The sequence below is a fragment of the Ovis aries genome, chromosome 2 (genome assembly GCF_016772045.2).
Source record: "Ovis aries strain OAR_USU_Benz2616 breed Rambouillet chromosome 2, ARS-UI_Ramb_v3.0, whole genome shotgun sequence".
Taxonomy (NCBI): domain Eukaryota; kingdom Metazoa; phylum Chordata; class Mammalia; order Artiodactyla; family Bovidae; genus Ovis; species Ovis aries.
Genome location: NC_056055.1, coordinates 224,837,673 through 224,863,233, shown reverse-complemented (window position 1 = coordinate 224,863,233; position 25,561 = coordinate 224,837,673). Strand labels below are relative to the sequence as shown.

The 25,561-nt window shown below is 43.3% G+C and overlaps 2 protein-coding genes across 3 annotated transcripts in view; both read right to left on the bottom strand.

Annotated features, from left to right (window-relative positions):
• Positions 1-20,747, bottom strand: part of MOGAT1 (monoacylglycerol O-acyltransferase 1) — a 35,484-nt gene extending 14,737 nt beyond the window's left edge. The window contains exons 1-3 of one of the 2 annotated variants that reach the window (XM_012147009.4): positions 20,529-20,747; positions 7,371-7,549; positions 6,593-6,797 (exon numbers count right to left, since the gene is read on the bottom strand). In XM_012147009.4, coding sequence (XP_012002399.3) covers positions 6,593-6,797; positions 7,371-7,549; positions 20,529-20,622 — 478 coding nt within the window. In that variant the 5' untranslated portion in view covers positions 20,623-20,747. The remainder of the gene's footprint in view (positions 1-6,592; positions 6,798-7,370; positions 7,550-20,528) is intronic. The other variant, XM_042244307.2, reaches the window with a different exon arrangement.
• A 1,162-nt stretch (positions 20,748-21,909) lies between these two features.
• On the bottom strand, positions 21,910-24,250 carry LOC101120221 (glycerol kinase-like). Its single transcript, XM_042244306.2, has one exon. The coding sequence runs from the start codon at positions 24,243-24,245 to the stop codon at positions 22,467-22,469; it is 1,779 nt and encodes a 592-aa protein (XP_042100240.2). The 5' UTR covers positions 24,246-24,250; the 3' UTR covers positions 21,910-22,466.
• Positions 24,251-25,561: the final 1,311 nt, after the last annotated feature.

Genomic DNA, 25,561 nt, shown 5'->3' with positions numbered 1-25,561 from the left:
GGGCCAGGGGGATGGGGGGTGGTTTGGGGATGATTCAAGTGCATTCAGACTGGTTCCAAATAGGAAAAGGAGTACGTCAAGGCTGTATATTGTCACCCTGCTTATTTAACTTATATGCAGAGTACATCATGAGAAATGCTGGGCTGGATGAAGCACAAGCTGGAATCAAGATTGCTGGGAGAAATATCAATAACCTCAGATATGCAGATGACACCACCCTTATGGCAGAAAGTGAAGAAGAACTAAAGAGCCTCTTGATGAAAGTGAAAGAGGAGAGTGAAAATGTTGGCTTATAGCTCAACATTCAGAAAACTAAGATCATGGCATCTGGTCCCATCACCACATGGCAAATAGATGGGGAAAAACTGGAAACAGTGGCTGACTTTTATTTGGGGGGGCTCCAAAATCACTGCAGATGGTGACTGCAGCCATGAAATTAAAAGATGCTTGCTCCTTGGAAGGAAAGTTATGACTAACCTAGACCGCATATTTGAAAGCAGAGACATTACTTTGTCAACAAAGGTCCATCTAGTCAAGGCTGCAGTTTTTCCAGTAGTCATGTACGGATGTGAGAGTTGGACTATAAAGAAAGCTGGGAGGCGAAGAATTAATTCTTTAGAAATGTGGTATTGGAGAAGACTCTTGAGAGTCCCTTGGACTGCAAGGAGATCCAACCAGTCCATCTTAAAGAAGATCCCTGAGTGTTCATTGGAAGGACTGATGTTGAAGCTGAAACTCCAATACTTTGGCCACCTGATGCAAAGAGTTGACTCATTTGAAAAGACCCTGATGCTGGGAAAGATTGAAGGCAGGAGGAGAAGGGGATAACAGAGGATGAGGTGGTTGGATGGCATCACCAGCTCAGTGGACATGAGTTTGGGTAAACTCTGGGAGTTGGTGATGGACAGGGAGGCTTGGTGTGCTGTGGTTCATGGAGTTGCAAAGAGTCGGACAAAAGTGAGTGACTGAACTGGACATTTATTGTGCACTTTATTTCTAGTATTATTACATCTGCTCTATTTCAGATCATCAGGAACCTGGAAGCTGGGGACCCCTGATTTATGGTACTAACAAATATTAAACAAAATTTCCTACACTGCTGATATTTGGAGTACTGTGTGGGTTTATAATTTTTCCATAGCCAAATCTTTGGTAATAGATTCCATCACTAAGATCTAACATTTTGCCAGGTGATGGGTTAGATCTTTAAAATGTCACTTGATCATTACTAGGTCTACCAGTTGTTTGAGTAAGTTGTGTACTGCTCAATTCCACAGACTCCACTCATATTGCATTTTAAGTAAAAGGCGTCTCCTGAAGTTGTTCAGTGCACAACCTGCACAGCTGTATGTGGTAGTCTTGATCATTACCCTGACAGATCCTTGCTCAGAACCAAACAATATACCCTCCAAGAGGTTGCACTGATTTTCTGTACACCAATGATTTGTTTTCAGGTACTGTATATGGATTTTTATTTCTCAAGCATGGACTTATAATGTAAACGGTTTCAAAAAAATTCAGACATCTGACAAATAACCTGTATCAATTGCTAAATCTGTGCATGGTTCCAAAATATCTAGTTTGACTTTGGTAAATTGTTTAAGACATAAGTTACATAACTGTTCAGTCTTTATATGAGGCTTCCCATTTAAAAATAAGTTTAAAGACTCCTTTTCAGATTTTAATAGCACAATGTACTCTTGGAGGAAAATACTATGAACTCTTGGAGAAAAAGAATAAAGAAAACACAAACAACTCATGACCCATAATTCAGAGATAATCCCTTCTTAATGTCTTATTGTTTCCTTCCTTTCTTGATTTTATCCCCCCCTTTTTTTTAGTCATAAAATAATGTGCTAGCTTTATCAAGACATAGCACTTCATCTCTTAAAGGAAATTACATGCTCATTTTACTGTGCATTTCTATTGCTGGGGGAATATAAAATAAGGACAGGATTCTGAAAAACCAGCTACTCTCCGCAGAGAAGAGGCAGAGGAGAGTGGGTTAGAGGGTAGAGAACCTGGGCACAGAGGGGTGTGAACTCTTGTTGAGTTCAGGGCATGGCCTTTCTGTTCTGCAAGCCCTGAATGGGCACAGAGGCATCACTTCCACTGAAAAGAGAGCCCCTTGGATTTTCAGACACCTGGCAGTCCTCTCTTGCCTCTGTCCACTTCTCAGTTTCCTCCTGAGGCTTCCCTTCTTCAGACCATGCTTAAAAGTTGGTATTTCTCAGGGCTGTTAGGGACTAAATGTTTATAGTCCTCCAAAATTCATATGTTGAAACTCTAACCCCTAATAGGATGGTATTAAGAGGTTGGGGCCTTTGGGAGATAATTAGTTCATAAGAATGGAGGCCTCCTGAATGGGATTAATGTCTTTTTAATATTTATTTATATATTCTAATTAATTTATTTCGCTGCTCAGGGTCTTAGTTGCAGCACTCAGGATCTTTAGTTGTGGTATGAGAACTCTCAGAGGCAGCATGCAGGATCTTGTTCCCTGACCAGGGATCGAACCCAGGCCCCCTGCATTGGGAGCGTGGAGTCTTAGCCACCGGACTGACAGGGAAGTCTCAGGATGAATGGTCTGATAGGAAGAGGACAAACCTAGTTTGTTCTCTCTTTCCACCACGTGAAGATACAACAAGATATCTATCTGCAAACCAGCACGTGGGCCATCACCAGACATCAGATCGTCCCAGCCTTCAGACTGCGAGAAATAAATTTCTAGTGTTCAAACTATCCAGTCTATGGTATTCTCTTATAGCAGATGATGTCTTTAACCTCATCTCTCCACAAGGATTCAGCTACCACTCACGTGTGCTGAGTTCTCCCAAACCCATCCCCAGGGAGTTTTTCTCCTGAGGCTGCAGGCCTACACCTCCTGTTGCTCAAAGGACATCTCTACCTCAACAGCTTAGAGACACCTCAAACTCCATGCTTCCCAACCCAGTGCATGAAATTCTTCTACAAAGTTGTTTCTCTCCCAATATTATTTATCAAAGCGATTGGGAGTGTCATCTATCCAGTCCCCCAAGTCAGAATGTAGGTTCCTTCCATATACAGTCCCCTATTTTCAGCCACCATGTTCATCACTCATTCACTCATGCATTCATTCATTCAAAAACACTTACTGAACATTTGCTACAGGTAAGACACTGTGCCAGATGCTGATGAGACAGTGAAATACAATTGCTGCCCTCATGCGGCTGAATCAGTCACTAAATATTGTTGCACTGTGTGTGTGCTCAGTCACGTCCAACTCTTTGCAACCCCTTGGACTGCAGCCCACCCAGGCTCCTCCAGGCAAGAATCCTGGAGTGGGGTGCCATTTCCTCCTCCAGGGTCTCTTCTCGAGCTAGAGATTGAACCTGCATCTCTTGAGTCTTCTGCATCAGCAGGTGAATTCTGTACCACTGAACCACCTGGAAACCCCAAGTTTTGTAGACTCTATCAGCTATTTTTCATATCGATTCCTTGTTCTCTAGTTCCACTACCACAGCCACTGTGCCAGTTTAGCCCTTATCACCTGTCCCCTGATGACTGAAATAGGCCTTTTCATCTTCAGTCTCCAGGCTCATCTCTAACTTATTTCCAAGCTGCTGCCTGCACGACTTACTGTGCAAAATCCTACCAGGTCCCTACTTTGCTCAAAGTCCCTCACAAGTTCCTCATGGCTAACCTACAAGAAAAAAAATCTAAAATGTATATATCATAGATAAGGCTGCTATGATCTGATCTCAACTGCATGCTAACCCTTAATGAGTAGACATAAAGAAACATGAACCTTGAAACACATCGTGTACTCTAGCCAACATCTGCTGAGTACAGATTTACCAAAATGCGCCAAGAGAAATGGCATGGACATGGAACTTGCAAAGACTTATAGCCACAGAAATCTTGGTAAGAGTAAAATACCATCAGCAGAGGATTTCTGAAATGCAATGGGTTACTCAGGGCTTCCTAAGGTAGAGAATCTCCGTGGTAAAGAAGCCACTTGCCAATGCTGGAGACATGGGTTCGATCCCTGGGTTGGGAAGATCCCTTGGAGAAGGAAATGGCAACCTACTCCAATATATTTGCCTGGAGAGTCCCATGGACGGAGGAGCCTAGCATGCTGTAGTCTATAGGGTCGCAAAGAGTTGAACACAACTTACCAACCAAACAACAACAATGGGTTCCTTACTAAGTGAGGTCTGGGGCACATGGCTGTCTGTCTTTCCCCACCCCAAGAGAGGCAGCCACCAAGGCAGGTGCAGAGTAGAGGGGCAGCTTTGGGCCAGGGGCAGTTCTAGGAGGCCAGTTCTATGAAGGGATGCTGCTGCTGCTGCTAAGTCACTTCAGTTGTGTCCGACTCTGTGCGACCCCATAGACGGCAGCCCACAAGGCTCCTCTGTCTCTGGGATTCTCCAGGCAAGAATACTGGAGTGGGTTGCCATTTCCTTTTCCAATGCATGAAAGTGAAAAGCAAAAGTGAAGTCACTCAGTCGTGCCCGACTCTTAGCGACCCCATGGACTGCAGCCCACCAGGCTCCTCCATCCATGGGATTTTCCAGGCAAGTGTACTGGAGTGGGGTGCCACTGCCTTCTCCGATGAAGGGATGAGAACTCCCTAAACTTAGAGACAAGGACGGTCCAAACTTCCCCTGGCTACAAGTTTGGATGTTTTTATTTAGCTTTAGGACATTTCAGGTGACAGCAACAGGGAAGATCTCATGATGTCATGAGCCAGTGACAGTAGACCAACTTTATCTCAAATGCCAGTTCTAGAAAACAACAGTGGCACCACGTGGACAAAGACCCTATCGCTGGTTATTCATAGTTGACATGGCCTTCAAGAGGGTATACCTTCATCTCTCCTGCCACAAATTTGCCACACTTGCTTCCAATTATACTACCCAAACTCACCTGTGGCTATACTTCGACTCAGCAAACAGTATCATGTAAATGGGGCTTGCCTACTGGCTCAGATGGTAAAGAATCTGCCTGCGAAGAGGGAGATCTGGGTTTGATCCCTGGGTTAGGATCCCTTGAAAAAGGGAAAGGCTATCCACTCCAGTATTCTTGCCTGGGAAATCCCATGGACGGAAGAGTCTGGCAGGCCACAGTCCATGGAGTCACAAAGAGTAGGACATGACTGAGTGACTAACACACACACATAACGTAAATATAGTTCTGGGATGTTTTGAAATTTAAAAAAAAAAAAAAAGACTTTTCCTTTTAACTTTCTTCCTTTTATAAAACTCTAACCCAGCATCTACAAAAGAGGAAAGAGAAGGGATTTCCCACCCCCCCCCCCCCAACTTAGTTCTGGAGCTGGGGGTTAGTTCGCCCTCTAGTGGCCAGATGCAGGGACAGCCTAAACTGGACACTGAGCCCAAAGTTACATGTGTGAAGGTCCATAATCAGAACCTGGAAACCCAGGCAAGGATCTTTAGTGATTTCCAACAAGCTATCTAATGACAACAGAGAGTTGAGAAATTAATAAGAAGTAATCAAAACCTAGGAGACCATGAGCAATTCTCTCTCTGAATATGCTCTGATCCTGAAATTACAATTTTCCCAAGAGATTATCCATTTTTCATTATGTCCAAGAAATGCAAAGACAATAATAATTAACCTACACAATGATCATAAACATAAAGCTCTTTGTAAGTTACTATAGCTCATGCTTAGTAAATTGGTCAAGTTGGAAAAACCAAATAAATTGAGCCTCTTAAGTTGAAATAAGAGCTATTAAGACAATCTTAGGCTTCTGGACACACTCATATAATATCTTTACAGCATTTTTACTGAATTTTATTCTCAGAATTGGGAGAATTCTGGTTTCTCTAATCTGAAAGTCTTCCACTAGTTCAGAGTAGCAGAGTAAAATTTCTGAGCCAAGTTGTGCTTAATTTGGGAGGAAAAAGACAGCAGATTCAGTGTGGCCATTATTCCAAGACACATTGGAGGACATTTTCAATTTCTAATATTCATAAAAGCAGACAAAGCACCTCTCCAAAGGTACCATTTATTACTTATTTGCTCCAAGCATGATTCTTTCTCATCTGGATACACAAAATGCATTCATTAATTTATACTTTCATTGAATTAACATCTTTTGGACATTCCTAAATCCCAGGTACTATGTTATATATTATGCTAGTTATTTGGTGACTTATGGGGAAAAAAATACAGTCTTGTGGCTCAGACAGTAAGGAATCTGCCTGCAGTACAGGAGACACAGGTCCTATCCCTGGGTCGGGAAGATCCCCTGGAGAAGGAAATAAGGAAATGGCAACCCACTCCAGTATTCTTGCCTGGAGAATCCCATGGACAGAGAAGCCTGGCGGACTACAGTCCATGGGGTCGCAAAGAGTCGGGCACAACTAGGTGACTAACACTTTCGCTTTCTGTCTTCCTCCTGTTTCCAGTCCGGTGGGGGAAAGCAAGAACCACCCAAACAGTATATGAAGTGTGAGACAGGGATAAAGACACAGAGTTAAGTTGTACTCTAAGAAACCATAAACCTGGTTGGCTTGAGAGAGGACATTTTGTGTGGTCCTGCCACCCCAGAACACTGTGGAAACAGTGATCTCCCTTCACTTACCAATACTCATCGCATATTCCCGGAAGAGCGGACACCTCAACCAGTACGGCAGCATGTGAAGATAGGGGGTAAGGCCGGGAAATAGCTCCTTGAAGGCGGAATAATTTGTACAAAAGTTTCCAAAGGCTCCAACCACAAGCACTCCATGGGGGTGAAACCCAAATATGTAGTTGTGACTCGGATCCAAATCCTGGGTTTTGATGAGCTACAGTGCGTTTATGTTGACATAAAAAAATAAAATGTTGCCCGATTAGTTTCCAAGAAGAAACAAAAGGATGCAGTTCTATATTCAAGAGAAAATGGGAAACTTGACTCGTTGTAGTTTCCTGGGATAGTGTGTGTTAGTCTCTCAGTCATGTCGGACACTTTGAGACCCTACTGATTGTAGCCCACCAGGCTCCTCCGTCCATGCAAGAAGACTGGAGTGGTTTGCCATTCCCTTCCTCAAGGGATCTAGGGATGAACCCGAGTCTCTCCTGATCTAGGGATGAACCCAAATCTCTCCCATTGCAGACAGTTTCTTCGCCATCTGAGCCGCCAGGGAAGCCCTCCCGGGGGTGGGTGGGGAGCGCTGTATTCACATTTTTCAACCGTGTCCTGAGCCCTTCACACACAGCCTGCTACATTTTGTCAATTTAGCTTAGACTCCATTTAATAACTTGGGCTGAATTTCAGGCTCTCTTCCTCTAAAAAGGGAAAAGCTTGAAAAATGTGATAAAAACACATTTGCATTTTTTTCTCAGCGCAAAACCATACTATGTAAAACAATTCTACTCACATGAATTGGAAAATAGTCCTTAAAGTACCTCCAAATGGCCCAGCTTCTGACCCATTCGGATCTTCTGCCTCCTTGCTCTGGGGTTTGCCAGTCAAAGTAAAGCCATGTCAAGTAAGGGAGGTAGAGGAACCAGTAGTTGCGTATGATCAGGAACACGGCAATTCCGAGGCATACCCCTGCTGTAAGAAAGGGGAAGACCTCAGAAACTGGGGTCTGTTAGAATCTGCCCACTGTACATACAATCACTGGTTCAAGGTGTTGTTGTTGTTGCTCAGTTGCTAAGTTGTATCTGACTCTTTGCGATCCCATGGGCTGCAGCATGCCAGACTCCTCTGTCCTCCACTATCTCCCAGAGTTTGTTCAAATTCATGTCCATTGAGTCAGTGATGCTATCTAACCATCTCATCCTCTGTTGCCCCCTTCTCTTCTTGCCCTCAATCTTTCCCAGCATCAGGGTCTTTTCCAATGAGTCGGTTCTTTGCATTAGGTGGCCCAAGGTAGGAGGATCTAATATTTTCAAAGTATGTTTAACTGAGCCTCAGTTCAACTGAGACAATGTAACAAGACGGCAATGTATAGTATGACTTAACATTTCTTGGATGTATAGTATATGGCAACTTCTATATTGTGGGCTTCACCAAAATATTTTTAAGTTTAATCTTCATATAGCCACAACATCATAGAAGCAGCCGGAACATTCCTAATGTCGTTTTTTTCCCTTTTTTTCCCGGGCTTCAATTTCTTTGTTTTTTTTTTAAAGTCTAGAAAGTAATTTTTCACAAAACGGTATAATTTAGAAATGAGATACATTTTTTAGCTTTTTATTTTCGCATATAGTTGATGAACAATGTTGTATTAGTTTCAGGTGTACAGCAAAGTGATCCAGTCACACTTATACGTGTCTGCATGCTTGTGCGTGCTTGCTAAGCTGCTTCAGTCATGTCCTATGGACCACAGCCCACCAGGCTCCTCTGTCCATGCAGTTCTCCAGATAAGAATACTGGAGTGGGTTGCCACTTCCTCCTTCAGGGGATCCTCCCAACCCAGGGATTGAACCCTCATCTCTTACATCTCCCACACTGGCAGGCAGGTTCTTTGCCACTAGCACCACCTAGGAAGCCCAATACTTGTGTCTATTCTTTTTCAAATGCTTTTCCTTTGTAGGGTGTTACATAACATTGAGCTAATGTATTTTTTATAGTAGGGAAAATTGCAGCTTAAGGAGGTTAAGTGAATTGCTCAAGACACACGAATTGTAAGTGGCTGACCCATCTAAATTCAAGGTCCATTATCAAAGCCCATGACCCTACCCCACCACCCCACTGCACCCCCAATGTGGAGGAACTGTCGTTGACAAGACGGATGCAGAAGAGTTCCTACTACAAGTGTTCACCTTGATTGAGTGGTTATTCATCATATGCCCATGTAATGGGCACATTCCACTGAGAAACTTCATTTTCAGGAACTCTATTGCCAGAGATAGAAATAAAAGAGAAGAAACTCTGTCCCTTAGCTCATCTACCACTTCTTGCAACATTTCACGGCAGAGCATTTCTAATTATTTGTGCACCTAATGACGTAGACTCAAATAGATGAAGCAGGAACTGATAAAACTTGACCTGGGCAATAGTGACAAGAATATTTGCCTTTAAGTAATACATTAAGCTAAGCTACACATTTTCTTTTTATGTCGATGCTGTGCATGCATGCAAAGTCGCTTCAGCCATGTCTGATTCTTTGTGACCCCATGGACTGTAGCCCATCAGGCTCCTGTCCATGAAATTATCCAGGCAAGATTACTGGAGTGGGTTGCCATGCCCTCCTCCAGGGGATCTTCCAGACCCAGGGATCGAACCTGTGTCTCTTATGTCTCCTGCATTGGCAGGTGGATTTTTCTTTACCACTAGCGCCACCTGGGAAGCCCACATGTCTATGCTATGTGTCAGATTTTTTAAAAAATTATAAAAAGAAAAAGATATCAATGGGGATGAGCACAGAGACGTAAAGCCTGGCACAGAGTAAACGCTCAAAAAATGCCAGCCATTACTACTACTCTAAGGAGTAGCATTGCCTCTTTCTTCTTTATTATGTGCTGAGTCACTAATCTTGTGCTGACTTTATCTCCCAGCTCCTATCCATTCTCAACTTTGTTCCAGTGGTTGAGGCACCACACTTGCCCTGCCACAGTGTGACCAAAAAAATTTAGTAAACAAAAGGAGAACAGTAAGAATAATAAAAGAACAATGATGGTGAGAGCAGCTGTGTTGCCCCTTTTCTATTCACCCAGTTCTGTTCCCTTCTAACCTTAAAAGAACCTACTTATAGGAATGAGATCACTAAGCCATTGAAACTAACTCCAGACTTAGGCTCTCCTGAATGCACACCATGCTTTGCCTTACCTGTTGATCCTTTCCCTAGATAAAAAGAAGCGAAAATGAAGAATTACACAATTAACAAAATAACTAGCTCTCTACCCCCAAGCAATACTGCAGGCAGATCTTACAGGCAAGATACTATCTGAAGAGTCAGCCAGCCTGTCCTCAAGGAGAATGATGTAAAACTCAACCTCCTGCCTGGATGATTCACTGGGATGCTTCCCCTCCCACATTTTCCCCTTTAAGAGTCATCATGGCTGAGCACAATCTTCAGAGCTGGTCTCTGGACATGAATCCACCTTCTCCCAGGTGGCTGGCTTTCTTTATTGAAGAACCTTTCCTTTCTTCTGACACTTGTCTCTTGAATTATTGGCTTACCAGCTGAACCCAGTTTTGGTAAAAGTGGCATATAGGAAACTCCCAAATAAATGTTAGTTATCAGCCACCACTAACTGTTTGAGACCTTTATAAATACCAGTTTCATATGGCTCAACCCAGTTTTTTATTTCCCAGTGCTTATATTATCTTGATAAAAAATTTTAAAACATGTAAATAAAAGGAAAGGAATATGACTAAACATTTGCAATAGGTATCTCTGGGTGAGAAAATGGACTTTCTCTAGTCTCTTCTAAAAGTTCTTCTATTTTCTAATAACTAGCATGAATTATCTTATAATCAAAACTTCTTTTAAAAAATTAAATAAAATGATTCCACTAAAGGGAAAAAAAGTAAATGAAACTGCAGAATAAGTCTACTTATGTAAGAATATTTTCAACTTTAACATGATTTTATTAAATTAACATGAACAAATCCCATCAGAAAAACACTGAAAACTTGTGGAAGTTTATTTATTTGCATTAAATAGTGACAAGTGACCAATATTAAGAAATTATTAAAAATATTTAACTTGTATGGGTACCATTTCCACTTGTATCTAAGAAGTTTTCATTTACCCCCATAAAAACTATTTCTACACTTATTTTAGCCATTTAGCATAGTATAGAGAAAGAAGAGAATTCAGAGGCAAACAAATCCTTTAGCACATCACATTCTTTTCCTTTTTATTCCCGAGGCATTGTGTTTCAAAACATCAATCAGTGCCATCTGCTGAGTATAAGACTGCAATTTTAACATTCCTCTAATTTTTAAAATTCTTGCTTTAAAAAAACTTCACTTCCAGAGTTTCTTAGGATGAGGATGATGCTAAAACACAAATCTAAAAAACCCTTGAAGAATTTTGCACCCTAATATTCCTCATATGTGGGTCTACTCTATACTGCCTTTTGAAAGTACCTACTTATAAGAATTCATACTTTTCTTGGTTAAAGATGAATTCATTATTGGAACTGTTTCTTTGCCCAGTGAAGTCAAATTATAACAAGGATTCAGTTGAAACCAGTCCCATTTTCATACTATTTCAGAAAGCTTTACAAGCTGAAGGACAAAAGAAACATAATTTGTATAGCTACAAACTAAAAACCACAAAGATAATCCATGATAGAAGAGGCAAATAGTGTTCATGTAAGTCCAAGAATCCAGTACAAATCACTAGAGTGTACATTAAAACGTGCTCCCTCAAAATCTTCCAAATTAAGGGAGACTAAAAAGATGTAATTTAATACATGTAGATTCCTTTGCTATAAAGGACATTAGTGGGGCACCTGGTGAAATATGAATAGGGCCTCTGGATTAGGTCATAGTTCAGTTCAGTTGCTCACTCATGTCTGACTCATTGAGACCCCAGGGACTGCAGCATGCCAGGCCTCCCTGTCCATCACCAACTCCTGGAGTTGACTCAAACTCATGCCCATTGAGTTGGTGATGCCATCTGACCATCTCATCCTCTGTCGTCTCCTTCTCTTCCCTCCTTCAATCTTTCCCAGCATCAGGGTCTTTTCAAATGAGTCAGTCAGGTCATAGTACAGCATCTTTGGATTTGGACACAATCACAGAAAACTAACCAATCTCATCACATGGATCACAGTCTTATCTAACTCAATGAAACTATGAGCCATGCTAGTAGGGCCACCCAAGACAGATGGGTCATGGTGGAGAGTTCTGACAAAATGTGGTCCACTCGAGAAGGGAATGGCAAACCGATTCAGCATTCTTGCCTTGAGAACCCCATGAACAGTATGAAGAGGCAAAAAGATGTGACAGTGAAAGATGAACTCCCCAGGTTGGTGGGTGCCCAATATGCTTCTAGAGAAGAGCGGAGAAATAACTCCAGAAAGAATGAAGAGGCTGAGCCAAAGCAGAAACAATGCAGAGTTGTGGAGGTAACTGGTGATGGAAGTAAAGTCTGATGCTGTAAAGAACAATATTGCACAGAACCTGGAATCTTAGGTCCATGAATCAAAGTAAATTAGCAGTGGTCAAACAGGAGATGGCGAGCATGAACATTGACATTTTAGGAATCGGTGAGCTAAAATGGATCCAAATGGGTGAATTTAATTCAGATGACCATTATATCTACTACTGTGGGCAAGAATCCCTTAGAAGAAATGGAGTAGCCATCATAGTAAACAAAAGAGTCTGCAGTACTTGGGTGCAATCTCAGAAATGACAGAATGATCTGAGTTCATATAAAGGCAAACCATTCAATATCACAGTAATTCAAGTCTATACTCCAACCACTAATGCCAAAGATGTTGAAGTTAAGTGGCTCTATGAAGACCTACAACTGCTACTGCTACTGCTAAGTCGCTTCAGTCGTGTCCGACTCTGTGTGACCCCATAGACGGCAGCCCACCAGGCTCCTCCGTCCCGGGGATTCTCCAGGCAAGAATACTGGAGTGGGTTGCCATTTCCTTCTCCAATGCATGCAAGTGAAAAGTGAAAGCGAAGTCGCTCAGTCGTGTCCGGCTGTTTGCGACCCCATGGACTGCAGCCTACCAGGCTCCCCCGTCCATGGGATTTTCCAGGCAAGAGTACTGGAGTGGGGTGCCATTGCCTTCTCCAAGACCTACAACTAACTAACACCAAAAAAAGATGTCTTTTCATCATAGGGGACTGGAATGCAAAAGCAGGAAGTCAAGAAATACACCTGGAGTAACGGGCAAGTTTGGACTTGGAGTACAAAATGAAGCAGGACAAAGGCTAACAGAATTTTGCCAAGAGAACACACTGGTCATAGCAAACACCCTCTTCCAACAGCACAAGAGAAGACTCTACACATGGACATCACCAGATGGTCAGTACCGAAATCAGACTGATTATATTCTTTGCAGCCAAAGATGAAGAAGCTCTATACAGTCAGCAGAAACAAGACCAGGAGCTGACTGTGGCTCAGATCATGAACTTCTTATTGCCAAATTCAGACTTAAATTGAAGAAAGCAGGGAAAACTACTAGACCATTCAGTTCAGTTCAGTCACCCAGACTCTTTGCAACCCCATGAATGACAGCACACCAGGCCTCCCCGTCCATCACCGACTGCCGGAGTCCACCCAAACCCATGTCCATTGAGTTGGTGATGCCATCCAACCATCTCATCCTCTGTCATCCCCTTCTCCTCCTGCCCCCAATCCCTCCCAGCATCAGGGTCTTTTCAAATGGGTTAGTTCTTTGCATTAGGTGGCCAAAGTATTGGAGTTTCAGCTTCAACATCAGTCCTTCCAATGAACACTCAGGACTGATTTCCTTAGGATGGACTAGTTGGGTCTCCTTGCAGTCCAAGGGGCTCTCAAGAGTCTTCTCCAACACCACAGTTCAAAAGCATCAATTCTTCGGCCCTCAGCTTTCCTTACAGTTCAATTCTCACATCCATACAAGACCAATGGAAAAAACCATAGCCTTGACTAGACAGACCTTTGTTGACAAAGTAATGTCTCTGCTTTACAGTAGAAGTGACAAATAAATTCAAGGGACTAGATCTGATAGAGTGCCTGAAGAACTATAGATGGAGGTTCGTGACATTGTACAGGAGGCAGTGATCAAGTCCACCCCCAAGAAAAAGAAATGCAGAAAGGCAAAATGGTTGTCTGAGAAGGCTTTACAAATAACTATGAAAAGAAGAGAAGTGAAAAGCAAAGGAGAAAAGGAAAGATATACCCATTTGAATGCAGAGTTCCAAAGAATAGCAAGGAGGGATAAGAAAGCCTTCCTCAGTGATCAGTGCAAGAAATAGAGGAAAACAACAGAATGGGAAATACTAGAGATCTCTTCAAGAAAATCAGAGATATCAAGGGAATAGTTCATGCAAAGATGGGCACAATAAAGGACAGAAATGGTATGGACCTAACAGAAGCAGAAGATATTAAGAAGAGGTGACAAGAAGACACAGAAGAACTGTACAAAAAATATCTTCACGACCCAGATAATCACGATGGTGTGATCATTCACCTAGAGCCAGACATCCTGGAATGTGAAGTCAAGTGGACCTTAGGAAGCATCATTACAAACAAAGCTAGTGGAGTTGATGGAATTCCAGTTGAGCTATTTCAAATTCCAAAAGATGCTGCTGTGAAAGTGCTGCACTCAATATGCCAGCAAATTTGGAAAAGTCAGCTGTGGCCATGGGACTGGAAAAGGTCAGTTTTCATTCCAATCCCAAAGAAAGGCAATGCCAAAGAATGCTCAAACTACCACACAATTGCACTCATCTCACATGCTAGCAAAGTAACGCTCAAAATTCTCCAATCCAGGCTTCAATAGTACGTGAACCGATAACTTCCGAATGTTCAAGCTGGATTTAGAAAAGGCAGAGGAACCAGAGATCAAATTGACAACATGTGTTGGCTCATCAAAAAAGCAAGAGACTTTCATAAAAACATCTATTTCTGCTTTACTGACTATGCCAAAGCCTTTGACTGTGTGGATCACAACAAACCATGGAAAATTCTTCAAGATATGGAAATATCAGACCACCTGACCTGCCTCCTGAGAAATCTATATACAGGTCAAGAACCAACAGTTGGAACTGGACATGGAACAACAGACTGATTCCAAATCGGGAAAGGAGTATGTCAAGGCTGCATATTGTCACCGTGCTTATTTAACTTATATGCACAGCACATCATGAGAAATGCTGGACTGGATGAAGCACAAGTGGGAATCAAGATTCCTGGGAGAAATATCAATAACCCCAGATATGCAAATGACATGACACTTATGGCAGAAACAAAGAAGAACTAAAGAGCCTCTTGATGAAAGTGAAAGAGGAGTGTGAAAAAGTTGGCTTAAAACTCATCATTAAGAAAACAAAGATCATGGCTTCTGGTCCCATCACTTCATAGCAAATAGGTGGGGAAACAGTGTCAGACTTTATTTTTAGGGGCTCCAAAATTACTGCAGATGGTGACTGCAGACATGAAATTAAAAGATGCTGGCTCCTTTGAGAAAATTTATGACCAACCTAGACAGCATATTAGAAAGCAGAGACATTACTTTGCCAACAAAGGTCCGTCTAGTCAAGGCTATGGTTTTTCCCGTGGTCATGTATGGATGTGAGAGTTGGCCTATAAAGAAAGCTGAGCACCGAAGAATTGATGCTTTCAAATTGTCGTGTTGGAGAAGACTCTTGAGAGTCTCCTAGACACAAGGTGATCCAACCAGTCCATGTTGAAGGAAATCAGTCCTGAATATTCATTGGAAGGACTGATGCTGAAGCTGAAACTCCTATACTTTGGCCACCTGATGTGAAGAACTGACTCCTGGAAAAGACCCTGATGCTGGGAAAGACTGAAGGCAGGAGGGGAAGGGAACAACAGAGGATGAGAAGGTTGGATGGCATCACTGACTCAATGGATGTAAGTTTGAGTAAACTCTGGGAGTTGACAATGGACAGGGAGGCCTGGTGTGCCGCAGTCCACCGGGTCTCAAACAGTCTGACACAAATGAGCGACTGAACTGTGGAGTAACAGAAATTAAAAACAAAAATAAACAAATGGGACCTAATTAAATTTAGAAGCTGTTTCACAGCAAAGGAAACTATAAACAAAGGGAAAAGATAATCCTCAGAATGGGAGAAAATAATAGCAAATGAAACAACTGACAGAGGATTAACCTTCAAAATATACAAGTAGCTCATGCAGCTCAATACCAGAAAAACAAACAACCTGATCAAAAAATGAGTAGAAGACTTAAACACACGTTTCTCCAAAGAAGACAGTTCAATTCAGTCGCTCAGTTGTGTCCGACTCTTTGCGATCCCGTGGACTGCAGCACACCAGGCCTCCCTGTCCAAAGACAGATAGCGTAATAAACATATGAAAAGATGTTCAACATCTCTCATTAGAAAAATGGAAATCAAAACTAGAAATCAAAAGTTCTGGGGATGTAATGCATAGCATAGTGACTATAGTTAATAATATTGTATATCTGAAAGTTGCTGAGAGTAAATTTTAAAGATCTCAAAAATTGTAACTGTGTGATAATGTATGTTAACTAAACTTGTGGAAATCATTCTGCAACAGAGAAATCAAATCACTACGTTGTGTACCTAAAACTAATACAATGTTGTAAGATTGAAAGACAAGCACTTAACATTTATCTCAAGGAAAGAGTATTTGATTTCATGACTAAATGAAACAATTTGCTATTTTAAAAAATATATTTCAAGTGCTATTGTTAATAGTTTAAACTCATTTCCTGATGGTGGAAAGAAAAATGCATTCCAAGATCTTCATTTGGAGATTTTAAAAGACATAGTTAATAAAATTTCTGTCACCATTGAAAGGAGATATTACAACTCTTTAAAATAATTAAAATGGAAAGAAATAAGTGTTTATCCTTATCTTCCCTGTAAGAAAGGAATTGTAGGGTAAGCAATGGCCATGGATGATTAGGAAAAATTATTCCTAGTGTAAATTCTAGCTAATATGTGAAGAAAGAATGAGATAATATGAAAATTACCATTTTGTAGTCCCAAATAAAAGTTCATTTAGTCAAGGATCACTAACAGAGACTAGGTGAAACATCAATGGTCAATGGGGAACTTTTATCTGCAGCATGTCAATTACCAGCCCTCACATTACTTCTTACCTGGACCCACTGACCACTCTTAGACACTAATAATGGGACAACTGGACATTACATGGATCTGACATAATGCGACATGAGCACCCAGCAACACCTTGGAATAGGACTGGCAAAAACGTTTCGCCTAAATCTCATCGAGGTTTTAGCTCCAACTTCTACTTTAGAAGAAATACAGAGACTGATGCTGAAGCTACAATACTTTGGCCACCTGATGTGAAGAGCCGATTCATTGGAAAAGATCCTGATGATGGGATTGAAGGCAGGAGGAGAAGGAGACGACAGAGGATGAAATGGTTGGATGCCATCACAGACTCAATAGACAGGGGTTTGAGCAAACTCTGGGAGATGGTTAAGGATAGGGAAGCCTGGCGGGCTGCAATCCATGGGGTTGCAAAGAGTTGGACACAACTGAGCGATTGAACAACAACAGAGAATTGAGGAACAAGTTAGCCCTCCAAAACAGCAGAGGAATCCTGAAGGTATCTTGCAGAACAGATAACCTGGCTTCTTTAGTGCTTCGCTGACAAAACAAATAGGGCAACACTGTTCTAAATTAAAAGATATTTAAAAATTAAATGCAACCCAGGGGGGTTTGTTTGGATTCTGATTCAAACAAATCACCCACCAAAGTGTATTTCTGGCTCAATTTCAGGAAAGCTGAATATTAAGTTGACTTAGATGATTTTAAGCAATCACTGTTAATTATGCCACATGTAAAACATAATTTTATAATATGTAGACTAAAGTATTTTGGATTAAAATACACAATTCACTTTAAAATAGTTTTGCAAAATAGATAAGACTAGTATAACATATTGTTAAAATAATTGTAAATCCAAGTAATGGGTATATGGGAATTTACACACTTATTTCTAATTTTCTGTGTGTTTGAAATTTTTCATAATTTCCAAAATATACAATATAAAAGAATAGTACAGATGTCAAATGTGTGCAATAAATGTATTTAAATTGTCTGTCAAGACTTACAGACTTTGAGAAGGAGCTTATGGTTTGGTTACCTGCTTATGGGATGGGGATGGGTGAAGATGGAACCATAGGGCGAAAGCATAATTAGGGAGTTTGGGGTGGACATGTACACACTGCTATGTTTAAAGTGGACAGGCAACAAGGTCCTACTGTATAGCACATGGAACTCTGCTCAGTGTTATGTGGCAGCCTGGATGGGGAGTTTGGGGGAGAATGGATACAAGTGTGTGCATGGATAAGTCCCTTCGCTGTTCACCTGAAACTCATAACACTGTTAATCAGCTACCCCAATACAAAATAAAAAGTTAAAAAAAACAAACAGCCTGTCAAGGCACTGTAGTCTGATTCAAATTAGGAGTGGTGGGCCATGTCCAATCCACTCAGATGCGGTACGTGGAGCTCTACCACTCACCTTGTGACCTTCAACAATTACTACACCTCCAAGCTCTATCTTCGGAAAATGAGCTCAGGGTAGCCCCTACCTCTAGGGTTGCTGTGGGGATTTACCTACATGAGTAAATACAAATAGGAGACATGGGTGACATAGTGAAGATGTTCAAGCAGTATTTATGCCTTCCCTGGGCCTGGCACATGCTGGATGCTCCCTCACTGAGCCTATGGACTGGGATGTGTCAGGGAGGAAGACATTTTCCCCTACTTTCCTAGGTTCTTCTGGCTGGTCTAAGAATTAAATTGACAGGAAGACAGATTCATGGGAGAAAAATCAAACAAAATTTTAATAATATGGATGAAAGAGGTGGACCCAGGAAAACTTAAAAAACTCGGCTGAAACCCTCACCTTAAATACCATTACCAGCTAAAGACAAAACAGGATGTTGAAGGTATGCAGGATCAGTTATGGGAGGTTACCAGGAAAAAAACAAGGGTAAGATTTTATGCAGGTATAAATCCCTCCCTTCTCCACTTGATAGGTTTCTAGAGATTTGGTCATCCTCTTTCCTACAGCAAGGGACACACGACTACAAATAGAGATTCTTCTTATAAATGTGAACATTACTTACAAAAGGGTAACTCCTGCTGGGTTTTCAGAGTTTTTTGTTTTGTCTGCTGCTTTTTAGAAAATAACCAGCTTCAAATAATTAACAAACCAAAGAAATGTATTTTAGAGTGACAAATTCTGCTTACCTATGGATGGCAATACAGACCTTTCTCAAGTAGCCACAGACATACACAAATACAAGCATCGGCAAGGGCCATGGAAGGAAAAGACAGCCGGCTATCAGAGATGTGCTGACTGGTGAGAGAGGTCAGTCTCCAGGTTCAAGACGTTAAACTGGATAGCAGAGTGGTTAAAGCAGGAACTCTGGGTAGAGTACTCAGGTTTGCCCCCAGCTCCTCTACCTCCTACTAACCCATGAACAATTCACTCGACCTCTTGGTTCCTTCATCTGTACAAGTGCAAGAAGGCACAGTTCTTACCTCACAGGGCTGTGGTGAAGATTACATGGTTAACAGTGTATGGTGCTTAGCACTGTAGAGGTAGGCAGCACGTGCCCATTGGTAGCTGGCAGAAGAGCACCTGGCACACACCGAGGCCTTGATAAGTGTAGCTATTATCTCAATGGTACTTTGACCAAGAGCAAAACAAAATAGAATGCTGTCTCAACAGTCTGGCCTAGGAGGACTTAATCAGCTAAGGCTTTCAATTTTCTCTTTTAGTAAACTTAAGCTGCACTTGGGAGAATTTATTAAAAAAAAAAAAAAAAGTCCCCATGTGCAGGTTCCATTCTGAAATAAATGAATTCAAAATTCTTACGGAGAGACCATGGGCATCCTATTTTTTAAAGAAATTTCTCCAGTCATTTTAATTGCAGCCTGGGTTGAGAACCATCGATTCAAGACACTCTAAATGTAAGACAGTTCACAACTGTAACTCTACAGTGCAATGAGTTATTACTGTTACTGTGGCCTCCAGTGTACAACCCATGGTCTTAGAGCATACAAATAACTAGACTTCTGAAGCGGCTGTGTGTGTTAGTCGCTCACCCGTGTCTGAGCGGTTTGGTTTCCAATAATTCCTGTGCTCTCATACCAGCCCCCTTTACCCTGACCCCCTCAACCCCTTTACAACATCAGAACAAACATCCGGAGGAAAGGCGCACAGGTAAGCCCTCTGCCCCATCTAGTGACTGGCTCCTGTGCATTCCTACCTGGGCTTAATTTAAGAGCCGGCTACGACAACATTCTCCGGGGTTGAATTATTTACAGGCAGAGGCCACCCAGCTCAACTAGTATGTCGTGCATCCGCAGCAAGGTACCTTTCCGCATCCCGGAAACCTTTAACACGGAGAAGCTAACCCAGATATTTGTCCTTAGAGTGGGGAGAAGGAAGGGATCAGGTTTCAGATCCTTGGGCATTGAGTCCGTTTCCGAACCCGTAATTCAAGAAACGGGTTTGTCTACTTCGAGAGGCTTAAGTGCCATGTCTTCCAGCTTGCTCGGGTCACGGTTCCATTTGGATGTATACATGTGTCAAAACCCATCGAGCCGTAAATCTGGGCCTTTTACTTGGGGTAAAGGTACGCCTCGATTTTTAAAAACAGCACTGGGGAAAATTAAGTCGAAAATCAGTCGTTCGCTACGAGCTTCACGTGAAAGGATGAATCAAAGAGGGGAATACCAAATTAGTTACCCACGCCCCGTGTGACCTGCCAGATTAGGCTTACAAAGGGTGTGGGGCTGGAGGGTCTAAGGACGTCCCTGGACTTTCCGACAACGACGGTCCGGAAAGGAGCAGACGGAGCCCCAAGCACCGCGCGGTTTCGCCCGGATCTTGCGCGGCCAGGCGTCCTTACCGAACACCAGGCAGGACAGCATCCAATACACCACCGCCGCTGTCTGCAGCCGCCGCGCCAGCGGGATGTTGAGCGGCGCAAACTCCACCTTCATGGTCCGGCGGTGGCGAGCGAAGGCCGTGGCGAGCGAAGGCTGCGCCGAGCGCGGTCGCCTAGGACCTTGTTGCTCCGCTGCCGCCTGGAGGTGTGAGGCCCTCGGGCGCAGAGGAGGCGGTGATCGCCCAGGACTGGGCGCGGACTGGTCTTGTTCTTGGGTGGGAGGGCGCGCCGGGGCTGAGGCTGGGGACTAACAAATCACGAGCGTCGGAGCTCGGGAGTAGCTGCGGCGCCCGGAGCGCATTGGCTGACTTGCCAGGGCGCTGAGGAAGGAGCGCAACGCTAGGCACAAAGGTCGGCAAGCGCGGTCAGCTGGCAACCTGTCCAAGCCCGGCAACTCGGGTTCCTGCAATTAGCCTAGAAACCCGGGGGTCTCCACCGAACCCTGACCGTTGTTCAGAGATCGATTACTGTGCGCCCGGCTTCAGCATCCGCCCTTAAACCCACCTCTTCCTCCTAAAGTGTCTGCAGCTGGCGAAGGGTTAGGCTCTCCCACCAGCTGGAGGTAGGAGCAAGAGTTGGCTTCTCTGAAGTTTGGTACCCATCTGTTTATTGGTCTGTGTCCCCCACACCACTCCCAAACTCTGGGGGACTCCTCAGCTTTGTGTCTCAGGTTCGTACACCTATCCTGGAAACCTTTCGCTTACTCATTCAATGGACATTTATTGAATACCTACCACTTGCGGGAACCAATCTGGGCGCTGAGGATACACTAGCTCATTCAGCAGTCCTGCTCTCAGTACAAATTGGGATTGGAGGGTGGGGCGGGGAGAGAACCAAGAAAAATTAACCACGTCATTGGCTGTGTAATTGCAAAGTGAAACCCTACTGTGAATGAATGAGAAGGTTCTAGGACTTAGACTGGAGGATCAGTCTCAGAAGAAGTGACCTTGACGTTAATTATAAAGGTGAATCTAACTCAAGCAAAGGGAAACACATGTGCAAAGTCCTTTGGCTGAAACTAAAGACCAATATAATGGGAACTCAGAACAAGAAGATTGTAGTGAAATGACGCAAAAACAGTGGCCAAGAATCAGACCCTTGCAGGCTGTCTTTAGGGTTCAAGTCTTTACCCTAAGATTTGCCACGGAAGGATTCCATTTATGATATGTTAAATAAATGAAGTGATTCTAAATTGTACCTCGGGCTTCCCTTGTGGCTCAGTGGTAGACAATCTGCCTGCCCATACAGGTGACACAGGTTGGATCCTTGGGGGGGGGGGGGGGGGGGGGGGGGGGGGGGGGGGGGGAAGATCCCCTGGAGAAGGAAAGGGCAACCCATTCCAGTATTCTTGCCTGAGGAATCCCATGGAGAGGAGCCTAGTAGGCTAAAGTCCATGGGGTTGCAAAAGAGTCAGACACAGCTTTGCAACTAAATAACAGATTGTGCCTCATTCTGTGAGCACACACTTCTTTATAAATCTTACTGTAGAGTTGACCAACACCAAGTGGGAGGTAGCTGTCAAGTCATTGCTAGAGGGAGTTTGGAACAGGGCAAATCAACATAATTGACTACCAATCCCCCCACCATGCCCCTTTCTCCTTCAACATTTTAATAGAAAGTTGGTAAAAACCACAACACCTGAGTAGTTCAGGGGAGTAGTTTGTGACTTTTTGTATGCAAAACTTGCTGGGTTTTTTTTTTTTCCCCTAATTGAGAAATCACTTTTTTTTTTTTCTGCCCCATTTTCTTTATTTCAAGCCACAGGTCTACTTAGAGGGTCACGAAGCAAGTGGCTTATAAATAAAATCAGAGTCTATGAATAGTGTCAGCACATTAAGAGACAGAATCACTGAATTACTCCTTAGGTCAAGATCTTTGGGATCCAGGAGTTGGTATTATTTATGGCACACCTGAGAGGTACCTGGCTCCGATTAACATTACCATGCTACTCACTACAAAAAAGCCCAAGGGTAGACTACTGAAGATGCCAGTGTCACCATTTTCTGAAGACTTAGTAGCCCAATCCATGGACTTCATCACAGCTTTCTTCCATGTGGAATAACGAATTTCGCTCTCCTTGGCGTTGATCTGAGGTTCAAACCGCTCCATTGTGACAGCTGACAAATCCTCAGGCTCAAGACTCCACACACCGACCCCTTCTGCAGCCCCTGCTGCCATGGCAGCTCCCAAGGCAGTTGTTTCCGGCATCGAGGGCTTCACTACCGGGATATACAGAATGTCGGCTTGCAGTTGCATCAAAATTTTGTTGTTGGTCATCCCTCCGTCCACCTGCAAGTGACTGAGTGGAATTCCACAGTCGCGGTTCATGGCGTCCAGAATTTCTCGGGTTTGGAAACAAACAGCTTCTAGTGCAGCAAAAGCAATATGGCATTTATTGGTGAATTGAGTGAGCCCACAGATGATCCCTCTGGCACTGGGCTCCCAATAAGGGGCATATAGGCCTGAAAAGGCTGGGACGAAATAGCAACCATAGGAGGTACCTACTTCTTTAGCAAGTTTTTCAATTTCCTCTGAGGTCTTTATAATTCCAAGATTGTCCCTTAGCCAGCGAACAACAGCACCGGCTATAGCTACCGAACCTTCTAGCGCGTAATATACTGGTTTGTCTCTGCCGAGCTTGTAAGCCACTGTGGTCAGAAGGCCATGTTCAGAAAATACACATTTATGGCCTGTATTGCATAGTAAGAAACAGCCTGTCCCATACGTGTTTTTGGCTTGTCCATCCTGGAAGCACAGTTGTCCCACCAATGCAGCAGACTGGTCCCCCAGACACCCCGATATGGGCACACCTTCCAAAGTCCCAGCTTTCATTAGGCCATAGATCTCAGAAGAACTCCGGATATTTGGAAGAATTTTCATTGGAACTGCAAAAAACTCACAGAGCTCTTTATCCCATTCCAAAGAGTGAATGTTGAAAAGCATCGTCCTGCTTGCATTTGTTACATCTGTACAATGGACACCGCCATGGGCTCCTCCTGTCAAGCTCCAAATAAGCCATGAGTCAATGGTCCCAAAAAGCGCTCTATCTTCCTCAACTGCCTTTTGAACTTTTCTCACGTTGTCAAGAAGCCAACGAAGTTTCACTGCGCTGAAGTAAGTGCTCAGTGGAAGGCCCGTCTTGGTCTTGACAAAGTTGTTATTTACTGGAATGCTTTTACTAAGACTCTCAACGGTAGACTGGGTTCTCAGATCGAGCCACACCACAGCATTGTATAGAGGTTCTCCAGTTAATTTGTCCCAGACTACAGTGGTTTCCCTCTGGTTACTGACACCAATAGCTTTTATGTTGGAAATATCAATATTGAGCTGTCCAAGTTTCTCACACGTTTTCTCTATACACTCATACACGGACAGCAGGATTTCCTTAGGGTCTTGTTCCACCCATCCTTCTTTAGGAAACTCTTGTTTTATTTCCACTTGATGATGACTAAGTAGTTCGGCTGTTTTTGAATTGAAAACCAAAAAGCGCGTCGAGCTGGTGCCCTGGTCCACTGCTCCCACCAACGGCCCCAAAACTGCTTTCTTCGTGGCTGCCATGAAACTAGCTTCGGTCGGCGGGCGGGCGAACGCGTCCCGTTTCCCAGGTGACGGCGGCTGGTGGGGGAGGGGAGGACGGCGAGCCCAGAGGGCCAAGAGGCGCGCAGCCTCAGAACGCATTATCTGCGCCAAGCTTCTCGCCCCGCCCCTTCCACTTCTAGACTTCTTGCCTGGACCTCCCACCAATGCTACTGGGAATGTTATGAATATACACCAAGTCACACATTCTGCAAAGCCCTTCACCAAACAGAGAGCATCGTAAAGCAACCCTGTGAAATTAGCTCATTTGTCAGTTAATGAAGGCCAGGGTCACAGTCAAGCAACGGGCAGAGTGACAATTCAGCTTTGTTTATAACGTAGAGAGGAGAGTCCTCCCTTCTTCAGTTGACCCAAACGTGGAACAAGTATTTATGCAGTACCTGCTTGGCACCAGGCATAGCCCTCGGTCCTGATAACCCAAAGGTGAATTAAGACAGGGTCGCTGAGACTGAGAATTCACACACATTTATTCATTGACCATTTATGGAAAGGCATCCAGGTGCTAAACACTAGGTGGGGTATGGGGATGGGCTGCATAAGAGGGGGTGAATAGAAAGGTCTCTGACTTCATAGGGCTCAGAGTCTAGTGAGAGAAACAAAACAAACCAAATGTCTGCTAGTGCCCTGAAAGAGGCAAACAAGTTCTAGTGATGGAGGATGAACACCTAATTATTTTTTAAATAAATTTATTTATTTTAATTGAAGGCTAATTACTTTCCAATATTGTGGTGGTTTTTGCCATACATTGACATGAATCAGCCACTGGTGTGCATGTGTCTCCCATCCTGAACCCCCTCCTTCCTCCCTCCCCATCCCACCTCCCTCCACATCCCATCCCTCAGGGTTGTCCCAGTGCACAGGCTTTGACGCCCTGTTTCATGCATTGGACTTGGACTGCTTCTTTCACATATGGTAATATGCATGTTTCAGTGCTATTTTCTCAAATCATCCCACCTTTGCCTTCTCCCACAGAGTCCAGAAGTCTGTTCTTTATATTCGTGTCTCTTTTGCTGTCTTGCATATAGTGTCGTGGTTACCATCTTTAACACCTAATTATTAATAGAAGAGATTGGAAGTAACAAGAGTGGAAGTAGGGAGACCCTAAGGAGGCTATTGTGAGAATAGAGGACACTGGGTTGACTTACTGTGTTAGCAAATAGAGATGGATTGGACATAAGCTTGAGAGATATAAAGACTGATAGGTTAATTGGATTCACAATCTGTTGGTAGGCAAGACAAGCGGGATACCCAGAATTCGTATTCCTAGTCATTTGGAGTTCAGTCTCCTGAATTAGGCTCTTGTCACTTTCCCAGAGCCCTCAGCAGATAGAAAAGAACTATCATATCCCACCACAACTCATTTGAGCAAAGTAGGGACCCATGAAGGTCTATCACCA